This window comes from Lepidochelys kempii, chromosome 2 (genome assembly GCF_965140285.1).
Source record: "Lepidochelys kempii isolate rLepKem1 chromosome 2, rLepKem1.hap1, whole genome shotgun sequence".
NCBI lineage: Eukaryota > Metazoa > Chordata > Testudines > Cheloniidae > Lepidochelys > Lepidochelys kempii.
Genome location: NC_136381.1, coordinates 268,695,145 through 268,706,716, shown reverse-complemented (window position 1 = coordinate 268,706,716; position 11,572 = coordinate 268,695,145). Strand labels below are relative to the sequence as shown.

Below are 11,572 nucleotides of genomic sequence, written 5' to 3'. Positions count from 1 at the left end.
TGACCCCAGACAGACTTCCGAGAGGGAGAGCCAGCTGCAGCCGGCAAAGCTTTCCATGTGGCCTGCAGTTGCTGCAATCCAAGCTGTGGACAGGACTGTGGATTCCCATGCCACACGGTTGCTGACTCTGGAGAGGAGAATGGGAACAGCTGAGAAGAAATTAGTCGATTGTGAGAAAACGGTGATGCAATTTGAAAGCCAGCTGGAGAGTAAGTGGGCTGCGGTAGGAACTCTGATCCAGGGGTATGGACGGCTGCAGAGGAGGCTGGAGAACATGGAGAACCTGCTGAAGAACAGGAACTTCTGGATCCTGAGGCTCCCCCCAGGCACTAAGGGGGAGGTCCCCAAGGTAACGATACCCCAGCTGGTGCCGAGGGGCAGAACTAAATCATGTGCAGAGATTTTCAAGAGTCGGGGCCTAAAACTGGGTTCCTACCTTCATATTTAGGCAATGAATAAGTGGCCTGATTCTCCCAAGTGCTGAGCATCCCGCCGCTCCCATTGGAGTCCACGGGTGTTGCCGTGTGCTCAGCACTCTGGAAAATTGGGGTATTTATTCATTGCCTAAATATTGTCCCTTTGTGACCTGCGTGGCTAGTCAAAGTGCAGGGCCCTGGGGATGTTCCCGCTGGAAGGTAGGTATTGATGATGGAGTCTGTCAGGCTGGGGTTTTCTTGGACGCAGTCTTGTTTATTTGCGAGGAAGGCACAAATGGTCTCTGAGCGCAGGAGGCAGAAGGAGCAGTGTCTTAGCCAACAGCCTCCAGCCTCTGTAGCAGCACCAGACCCAAAGGAACTCTCTGGCTTTCTCCAGGGTCAGACACCAGGCTGTGGCTCGGTTTGCTTTCTCCCTCGGTCTCTCTCTTCATCTCTGCGTGTTCTCTCTCCCCTCGCACACACGCACGCCCTGACCCAAACAGACTTCTCCCCCACTCGGTCCAAAACTCCTGGGTGGGTTCACAATCCCTTTTGTCTTAGGTTGGGGCTTGGGGGCAGCTGTGATTTATTTATCCTGATAGTTATGCTAGTTGAAAGATGTGTTCACACCCAGTTTCAAAGATGTGTGACCCATATCCCAGCCACCTCTTGGATAACAGGATGAATGTAAGAGCTTAACTTTTGACATCCACTTTTGAAACTCATGGCCTCTTTCCCAGGTCAGTCTATTGAAAGATTTCTTTTCCCGTTGACATTCCATCCCCGCAGCAAGATTTCCCCAGTCAGGGCTGCGCACTGGAGTGTGATTGCTCGTCTCTCTTCTGGAAGGACCCCAGAGTATGTTCTAACCAAGTTACAGAAACGTGCTACAACAGCGCCCAGGCGAATTGTGTTGACATGCTGCTCTGACGCTGTGTTGGCTGTTCCTTATTCACTGGCCTAAAATGGTTTGGACGAAGGGAGTGATGTGATCTGGCTGCCAACCTGTGTGACGGTGCCTAAAATCACACTGGTTAGGAACACCGTGGCTGCGCTGGGCCCATTCCCTCCCCGCTGCAACTCCGTGGTGTCAGCACACAGCCATCAGCGCTCAGGCTCCGTATCAGAGTACAGGGTTCAAACGTCTGCAGGGGAGGAAGGACGGCCTAGGGCATCGGGCACTGAGCTGGGACTCAGGAGACCTGGGCTCAGTCCCAGGCTTCTTATGTGTCCTGGGGCAAGTCACTTAGCCGGTGTGTGCCTCAGTTCCCCATCTGTACAACGGGCATAACAGCACTGGCCTGCCTCACAGGCCTATTGTGAGGCTACACACATCCGACTGTGAAGTGTGGAGATACAGTGGTGACAGGGGCCATGTAGGTACTTTGCTTAGGTTCAAATGTTGCTCCATATTTGCAGCCTCTGAGAACAAATTCTGTAGGCAAAACCTGAACAGAATCACTCCACAGGGACCTCCTGGCTCAGTTAATCGCTGGGGCCGGTGCCGGAAATTGCTTGATTGCATTATTTCTGGAGGATATACCACCAGATAGTAATTTAACCATAAATTCCTTTATTCAAGCCAAAGGCCAAATGGTATTTATGCAGTTGCTCCACCCGTGTCTAAAATGCTAAGCTATAAGCAGTTGCTACCCGGATCCAGTGACACACATTCAGAAGCAGTTGACCAGAATATTCACAAAAAATACCCAGCCCGAGGCAGGCAGGCAGGCAGTGGTAACGAACCCCTGAAGAGCTCACCCCTTTATACTCTAACAGACAAGTGATGTCATCACCAATTTCTATCTTTAGCTAAGTACCAGTATGGGGCACCTTTCCGCAAGATATGGCAGTGGGGCCTCTGTCGTTCTAATTGTCTTAAATGTATGGATCTTAAAGCTACCTGCACTGGCCTTTTCTCTTCTTCCGCAGGCCCTTGTTGTCAGATAGTGCTGGGACGTTAAAGGTTACTGCTCTTTTATCACATGACAAAACAACCTTCTCTTTTTGTGTTAGAACCAGTGTGTAAGCATTGCTTATCATTCAGAGGCCCCTCTTCCAAAAATCTCCTTTTTCATCTCATTAGCCACCTTCTAAGCTCAGCATCCTCCCCAGAATTGGTCTTGCCTACATGCCATGTTCTTTCTAACTTTTAAACCTATTCTTTCCAAAGCCTGTTCATGGCCACAAAAGCCCCTTTATTTTACTTAAACTACAAAACACATTTTCTTTAGCCAAGCTCATTTAACCCTTTCCATATCTATTTAATCTTACAGCCAGCGTGTTCCCTTGGATCAGCATGCAGAGAGGACCTTCTCCATGTCCCTGCCCACTTCCACACACAAAGCATGAGAGGCAGCTGCCTCCACGATGGCGTCTTCCCAGAGCCCTGCACAGCCCAGGAGTGGGGAAATCCCTGTGCAAGGGGTATGTGGGTAATGTGGAGTCCCCTAGCAGCCTGCTCCATTTGAGCTGTGCAGCCTGGCAGTTGGAGGACGGGATCCACGTGTTGCATGGATGGCGAGGGGGAAGCAGTCTCTGTCCTACCCCTCCACCTGACCAAATTCAGATTTTCCTTTCCAGCTCTGCTGGTGCAGGGGTGGGGCAGCATAGCCTCCTGCAGCTCTAGCTGTGATGTCTGGGGTGTTTTTACATGAAACCCATTTCTAGTCATTTTCCCAATAACAGTCAGGCGACATTGCTCCTCCCCATCTCTCCTGATTCATACGACAGGTGGGATTGACCCAGGAGGTACTGAGTGTGCAACGCTTGTGATTCCAGGTGCCGGTGACATTCGACGACGTCTCCGTCTATTTCAACGAGCAGGAATGGGGGAGCTTAGAGGAATGGCAGAAGGAGCTTTACAAGAACGTGATGAAAGGGAATTATGAGGCCCTGATCTCCCTGGGTAATTCTTTTTTCTTCGCTCGATTACGAGAAGCCATGAGATCGCTGAAGGTAGAGTTGGCTCCAGCTCAAGTTTACTCTCCAATTCCTTTTGTTCCGGGTGGATCGGTAGGTAAAACCCTTGTAGTGCGGGTCTTGGATTAAGGGCTCGTCTACCCTTAAAACACTTCAGCAGCACAGCTGTGCCATTGTACCACTTCTGTGTAGACACTACCTGTGCTGACGGGAGGAATTCTCCTGCCAGCGTAGGTAATCCGCCTCCCTGAGGGGTGGTCACTGGGTCGACAGAAGACCTAGAGCTGTCTACATGTGGGCTTAGGTCGGCTTCACTACAGCGCTCGGGGGGGGGGGGGGATTTCACACCCTGACCGATGTAGTTAACCTGACCTAGTTTTCTAGTGTAGACCAGGCCTGACACAGAGCTGGTCTACACTTAAAACGTGCATTGGCATAACTATGTCCCTTTCTTTTTGCGAATACAGACTAACACGGCTGCTACTCTGAAATATGTCTTTTAGGGGTGTGAAAAATCCATACCCCGGAGAGCCAAAGCTACGCTGGCCTGTCCCCTGGTGTAGACGACACTAGGAGGATGGAAGAATTCTTCCCTCCACGTAGCTACCCCCCCTCGGAGAGTTGGAGTAAGTGCGGTGATGGGAGAACCCCTCCCGTCGTGGTACTGAGGGACGCAGCTGCAGCTCCAGTGTGTTAGGTGTAGACGAATCCCCCCGGCAATGCTCTCCAGAGAAGGGGTGTGTTGACTCTGTTGCGTTCGTCTCTAACCCCCGTGCTGACCGCAGCGGTTGTGTCAGCCTCAGGGAAACGTTTGCTGACCCAAGTGAACACCGTGCTGCCGAAAGGTGCCCTGCTGTAGCTGGAAGCACTGGAGGCCTTGCCGCTCTGCCCGTGTTCCTCACTCCTGGGATCTCTCGGCTTGAGCGGCCAGTTACTCGTTCTGACTGAGAAGGTGGGTTCTGCGACTGGGCCGCATGGAGACCCCGAGTTGCATCACACAGGTACTTCCCAACCAGCCGCCAGAGGGCAATGGCTTGTGTTCCCCACTGACCTGAGCTGGATTTGAGCCAGTCACCTAGGAGAGGTTTCAGAGTAGCAGCCGTGTTAGTCTGTATTCGCAAAAAGAAAAGGAGGACTTGTGGCACCTTAGAGACTAACCAATTTATTTGAGCATAAGCTTTTGTGAGCTACATGAAGTGAGCTGTAGCTCACGAAAGCTCATGCTCAAATAAACTGGTTAGTCTCTAAGGTGCCACAAGTCCTCCTTTTCTTTTCACCTAGGAGAGAGATTCTGTGGCCTGTCACTAATTGTATGGACCAGCCAGTTCCAACTCCAGATACTGCACCAAATTCACTGCGGGTATGTGCAGGTCCACTCCCCTTTGCCCAGTGGGTTCTGAGTTGCCAGCTGCATTGCAACAGATGCAAATGGTGTCACAGGTCCACAAGATCTGTGCTATACCCCGGCCTTTAACCGGCCCCTGGAAGGACCCGCTCAGTGTGCCAGACCCCCAGGGGTCCCACTCTTCCACAAGGGGGGCCACGCGGCCTCAGTGCCCCGAAGACTGAGACGCCTGTTTCTCACTGTGAGCTCTGCCCAGCAAGTCCAGCTGAGAGAGACCCCTGCTCAAGGACCAGTGCACGGCAGCGAGCGTGGCCAGGGCCGCCAGGCGCGGGAGCCGGGTTCATTAGCCGGCTGGAACGCGCCTGGGGTAGCGCTGAGACCAGCAGTGCTGAGTTCAGACTGGCCAGCGCCGGGGCTCCCACGAGCCCTGCTGCCGTAGCCCCGACCTTCGCCGCCCTTGTCCCAGGCCTCTGAGCCGTCTCCTGCCGCCTCCGCCCCCTGGCTGCTGCTGCAGAGTCGGGCTGAGTTCACGTGTTCAGGGGTTGGGCCCCATTCCCTTTCTGGATCCTCCAGCGAAATGGGTTCGTTCCTCTTAGTTCTGCAGCCTCCACAGTCAGCCCCACCAGTGCGGAATCGCAAGTCTTAACGGTTCCTAGCGGACAGGAAGCCGGAGCATCCGGAAAGCAGCTGAAGAGGGGAAAAGCCTGATACACATTAGGGATGTAAAAGGTTAACCGGTAAGCTTACCAGTTAACCAGGCTTACCAGTTAACTGTTAACCGCAGCGGCCGCGCGTCGTGTCGGGACGGCAGGGGCAGGAACGGTCCTGGCTGCACCATGCCTAGCTGGCTGGCCAGACCCCTGGCCCCAGCCACGCCGGACCCCGGCCGGACTGGCCCCAGGCCCCGCCATGCCAGGCCCACCCAGCTACCTCGGTTAACCAGATAAACAAAATAACTGTAATCGTTTAACCAGTTCACCTTTTTAACCAATATTTGCATCCCTAATACACATCATGTAATTAGTAGGAAGGAAAGGAATAATCCTGGGGGTTGACAGTGGACAGCAAATTCGATACCCCAAATGCACTGCCCAGCTCGCCCCAAGTTTTCCTTGGCTAAGATCCTGCACCTGAAATGTCAGGACATAACTGTACTTTGTGTGTCAGAGAACAGCCCCGGCATCCCCAGGCTCCCTGGCGCCGTTGTATTGTAGAATAAATAGTGTCCAAATTAACCCGTCTGCCCCTCTGCAGGTGGCTCCCTGCGCGGCTTCTTGGTGCTTAATAAATAGGCACGTGGATTAATACTTCCTGTGCCCATGGCAGCCCCTTCCCTTAGGAGGAATCAGAGAGTCCCACCCATCAGAGGAACAGCACCCTGCCCGGTGCAGCTTCTCTTCACATCACCTGTCACCCCCAGCACTCGGGGGTTGGGTATTTCAGAGCATTGATAATGATCTGGAATGAGTATCCTACTGTGTGAATCAAACCCTAGAGCGTCTCTCTCCATCTGCAGACTACGCCATCTCCAAACCTGACCTTCTATCCCGGATTGAACGAGGGGAGGAGCCGTGTGTCGGGGATCAGGGTCGTTCAGAGGAGAGCGAGATCCCTGCAGACCCCAGCCCAGGTACCCTGAAACAGCTCAGAAATGAGCCCTGAGGTCTCTCGCTTCAGCTGGGTTCCCCAGGGTCCCGTTCCACTGACTGCCATAGCTGGAGGTGTGACTGCCTGGCGAACGTGCACAAGGAGTGAAGTCAAATGGCTCGGTCCAGTGAAAGCTTCACGAGCTCTTTCATTCCCTCTGTTTCAATGGGCACTTTTCTGACACTTGTGCCAGGGACAGGAGAGAAGAGAGAAGACCTCTCTGGAAGGAGCAAGTGGGAAAAGGGCTCCTTTGAGAACCCAAAGCCCGGAACAACCCAGGGGCAGTTACACAATTTAACCCTGGCAGCCTGCGTGCTGCAGAACGTCCCGTGTCCTGAACGGGCTCTGAGACGGGACAGGCTCGTCCAGCCCCCCGCGGGAACCACTAGAACGAAGGGAAGCTGAAATTCTAGCAAGCTCTCAGAACGTGCAGCTCTTCCCCATAGGTGGATTTCTGTTGTCCTTGTCCCTAGCAAGTGCCATCTGCAGCCCTCCCCTCATCCCACCTCGGCCCCCTGCCCCCTTCCTGACCATTCTGGCATCGACCCCATCTGCAGCCCTCCATTTCCCCTCCCACCGGAGCTGCACTAGTGTCTGTTCAGAGCAGCCCCCTCTGAAAACCGATGCTGGCAGAGATGGGTTTGAAGCTCCTTGGCCCAGCTCTCAGCGGGGAGGAGAAACATGCAGCGTGTGTCTGCGTTCTGGCTGGAAGGGGGAAGTGCCAGCCAAGGAGCTGGACCCGCGGGAGTGCTGCTCAAACAACAGACGTGTAGCCGTGGGGGTGCACTGCGGGAGGGACTAGCTGCCCTGTGTACGATCTCATCTGAGCCATTACGGACGTACTTGGGGCAGCCAGCCCCTCCCACCGCCACGGCTACACGTCCAGCTCGAAAGTCGACGTACCCTTAATACCCTTGGCTGGGATTTGGTAAACAGCCTAGCGACTTCGGGCTCCCACCTACAGTGCATGGGAACTGGGTGCCCAACTCCCCTAGGCTCCTTTGAAATCTGAGCCTTTCTCTTTCCTGTGAATAGAACCCCCCGGTTCTGCATCAGACATTTCATTGTGGATTAACCAGGAGGAGGAGGATCCGGGCTGTGGGGGCCAAGGGGACTCTGGGGAAAATGAAATCAGTGGAAGCCCCTGCTCAGGTGAGTAATGGATTTCACCATCTCAGAGCTGCTGAGCGCAGTAATCACCCCGGAGCTCTTTTCTCTGCGCCCAGCCATCTCCAGGGACCAGCAGCCGTTTCCTCACCCTCTGGGCAGACTGTCACTGACGTCTGCATTGCTGTACCCGACTTCTGCTGGCTTGTCCCCCTGCCTTTCAATAGCACACAGCCTGCCTCCGCCTCGCCCCGTGTGGGGCTGGCAATGCCCTGCAGGTGCTGGCAAGGAGCAGCCCCTCTGCTCAGGAGCTGGGACAGGACCTGCCCTGCGTGCACAGGATGCTGTCTCACTCCCTTGCCTCCAGCATGGGAGCCTGACCCGTCTGGCTGTTAGTGTCCGTGCTCTGCGTTCGTTAAACCCAGCGGGGCGGGGGTGTCCCTTAGTGTGCTGGCCATTCAGCAAATCCCCTCCTTTGGAGCCGCCCAAACTTGTCTTTGGGCGGAGGAGGGGTCCAAAGCAAAGGTGGTCGGGCCTGAGCTCGGTGTTCGGATCTGGCCGAGAGCGGGGGAACGCGGTGTAATCCTCTTTGCCCTGAACAGAGTTTCAGATTGTCCCCTCTGATGCCGTGTCCTGGGTTAAACGAGAAGAGGAGCCGTGTGCGCAGGATCGGCCGGTCTCTGGAGAAAGCAGAACCCCTGCAGGCCCCAGCCCTGGTGAGTAGCAGCCAAGACCACTGGGCACAGGGCGTGAGGGGACGAGTGGGGAATCCAGCTGGACCGTTTTACAATTTCTGCTCATCTGCTCTCAACTTCTGACATGTTGTTAGTTTACAGGCTGCAAGCCAGCCGCTCGCACCCCCTCCTGGCCCTGCCACCACCCAGTCCCATCGCTGAGCCTCTCCTCCTTTCCCTCTTTGGACAGTCTGACCAATGGTCTTAGCCCCTCGTTTTCTGCTGCCTCTTGATCCTCACAAACACCTTTTGTATCCATTAAAAAGAGGTGTCTTCTCTCCTCCAGCAAAGAGCCAGTGCTGGCTTTAAACCCCTAACTCAGGGTTTAAGTGGGAGTAGAAACCAAACTGGAACGTAATCCCACAGGAGTGGAAGGGACCCCTAGGACCTGGAGTCCAGTCCCTGCTATCGCCAGCCACCCCAGCATGGAACTCGTTGCTGGAAGTTTGTTTATATCCCTGTTTTTTCAGGGTGGCACCAGATACAAGCATTTATGGCTAAATTAGTATTAAATCCAAGCGGAATTTGTACGGTTGCTCCAAACATGCCTAAAAGCCCCACTAGTCAGGAGTTGCTACATCCAAACAGTGATGAACCTTGATAAGCCTGTACAGACGTTGATCAAGGATACGCACAAAAAGGAGTCGACCCAGGGGTGCTCAAACCCACGCTGGCTGGCTCCCATGAGGACAGGCAGACACGCTAATGAACGAAGCTCACCCCTTTATACCCTTTCACAAAAGAGTGATGTCCGATCACCTGCCATTGTCTTCTCTAACGGCCAGGGATTAGGCAGTGTGGAGTTGTCCTTTCTCTGGCTTTGGCTAAAAAATGCTGGAGCAGTTGGCCAAGGAATTTTCCTTCTGACTTCATCAGCTCCGCTTCCGGTTTAATATTTCCCGCAGAGCGTACCCTGGTGCAGGCACGGCTGCTTCAACCCTCCTGTCACGCCTTCCCACAGCTGGGAAGTGCCTGCCCTGTACGGAGCCTGCAAAACCAGATTCTCTGTAGTCAAGTGCATCTAACCCTGAATAGACTAACCCGACTCGTTCAGAAACATACAAGCTCCACCTTCAAACCCCTTTTTCTTGCCTCCGCTTCTGTCGGGAGCCCCCTCCGGGAGGTCTGTCCCCTGATGGTTAGAACCCGTCTGCTAATTCTCAGCCTGCTCTTCCCTGTGAACAGAATCTCCTGCTCCAGCACCTGGCCTTCCCCCCTGGGTTAAACCGGAGCCGGAGCCGTGTGTGGGGACTCAGCCGGCTTTGGAGCAAAGGGGGCTCCCTGCAGAGCCCAGCGCAGGTGCGTGTTGGAGAGAAACCGCTCGGAACCAGTGAGTGCCGACAGGAGCTGGTCAGATCCAATTTCCAGCGCATTGCGACTGCAAACGGGCTGCCGGGATCATCAGGCCCCTCCCATCCCCTCCAGCACGGCCCCTCTGCCGGAGGGAGGGGGGTGGCGTAGGCCTGGCCATTCCAGCGTCACTCCACCTGGGGAATTCCCAGCAGGCCACGTAAGGCTGCTGTGCAAGCCCAGAGTCGCTCAAAGCAGCCTCATCGCTGGTGATCTCAAGGCCCAGGGCCAACCCCAGCACCTCAGGGAGACGGGGAAAACTTCCCCTCTGCCCTTCTCTAGGGGGAACAAAGGATTTATCGACCCCAAAGCGAGGCGGAGCCAGGTCCGGTAAACCAGCACCTTGATGAGTGTCCCCGCTCGCTCCCCACGGCCAACTTCCTGGGACTTGACTCCAAAGCTGGAGCCCCTGTGTCGCAGAATTCCCTCCCTCCCCGGCAGGTGACGTGAATAACGGCTGCTTTCTTCTGCCCCGGCAGGTGACGAGATCCCGCTCCAACTTGCAGAGGAGCCTCGTGCCGAGGAGGGGGGCGAGGGCCCAGGCCCCCCTGGGGCGTCCAAAGGGACCAGGGTCCAGAGCCCCGGGGAGGGCCCTGCGGCTCAGCAGAGAAGCGTCCTAGGGAGGTCGGCTCAGGGCAAGAGGGGCATTGGGGAGCTCAGAGCGGCCGGGGGCCAGCAGAGAGCCGTGGGGGGCGAGCGGCCCGGCCCATGGCCCGAGCGTGGGAAGTGCTTGGGGCAGAAGCAGTCGCTGCTGAGCCTCAAGAGGAGCCAGCTGGCGGAGAAGCCCGCCAAGTGCAGGGAGTGCGGTGAGAGCGTCGGCCGGGTTCAATGCTGCCTCCAGGACCAGCACATGCCCCCGGGCAAGCTGCCCTTCACCTGCGCCGAGTGCCGGAAGCGCCTCCGCAAGAAGCGGCCCCTGCTCTTCCCCCCCGGGCCGCACCCGGCCAAGCAGCCCTTCTCCTGCCCCGCCTGCGGCAAGGCCTTCGGCCGGCGGGACACGCTCCTGGCTCACCAGCAGACCCACCTCTGAGAGCACAAGTCCGTTGCGCTGCCTGTGGCCAGGGCTTTGTCGCCGAGGGGCACAAGCAGCACCAGTGGGCGCCCGCCATGGGGGGCTGCCCCCCCAGTGCGGGAGGAGCTTCGCCCACCTGTGCCTCCTGGCCAAGCACCAGTGGGTCCCTCCAAGGGCACTCAGTGTGGACGGGGCTTTGCCCGCCAGGACAGCCTGGCACAGCACCAGAGGACTCGTCTCCTGCACGAGCCTGCCGAGGCCACCGCGGGGCTGGCAGCGGGGAGCCAGGGCCTCTCGGGCTGCACCGGCCCCTGAGCTGGGCTTGGCAACCCAACCCCCAACTGTGCCCACGTGACACGTGTTACATCCCACCCGTGCCAGGCGAGGCAGAGACCCTCCAGGAATAGAGTCCCTGGGGAGGGTTTGGGCCAGCTGGGCTGTGGCTGCCCACCCGAGCCCTGCAGAGAAACCATCTGTGTGGGGACAGGGCTTCCCACAGCTCCGTGGTGGGGAACGTGTCGGGTCAGAGCACTAAGAGGTCCAGCACCGCTGGGAGGAGCAGCCGCACTGCTCCTGAGCACGGGGAAGGTTAAACAGGGACACTGAGAATCCAGGCAGGAGCGTCGCTCGCTGTGGGAACATCCTTGGTCATACACCACGAGCCAGCTGGGCTGGTGCATTCGGGTCCCTTTGCGCACCCCTGTGTTCGGGCAGCACAAAGGGGCCGGAAAGCAGCCAGGTTGGGCCAGCTGAGAATCCCCGGGCATGGGGGAGCTCTCAGCTTGTGCACCGACTCCCGTGCCACCATGGCCCACCCAGCCCTGTACTGGGGGCTCAGCCAAAGCGCCCAGTGCCCCAGCTCTCCCCACTTTGCCCTGAACGCCGTGAGCCCTCCACACCTCTGACTATCCCCCAGGCAGGGGATTTGGTGCTTGTGGAAGATGCCAGGTTAAGCACGGCTGGACAGTGACAGTCTCCATCCCCAGAGCAGGCCTGGCACGTGTAGTGACCACGCCAGCGTCCCCACCAGGCCCTGCCG

General features: G+C 56.5%; 1 protein-coding gene across 1 annotated transcript in view; it reads left to right on the top strand.

Moving 5' to 3' along the window:
- LOC140906200 (uncharacterized) overlaps window positions 1-11,572 on the top strand; it is a 17,342-nt gene continuing 5,770 nt past the window's right edge. The window contains exons 1-5 of the mRNA XM_078851281.1: window positions 1-349; window positions 3,198-3,324; window positions 6,200-6,313; window positions 7,366-7,482; window positions 8,040-8,153. Of these exons, the coding sequence (XP_078707407.1) occupies window positions 56-349; window positions 3,198-3,324; window positions 6,200-6,313; window positions 7,366-7,482; window positions 8,040-8,153 (766 nt within the window). The 5' untranslated portion in view covers window positions 1-55. The remainder of the gene's footprint in view (window positions 350-3,197; window positions 3,325-6,199; window positions 6,314-7,365; window positions 7,483-8,039; window positions 8,154-11,572) is intronic.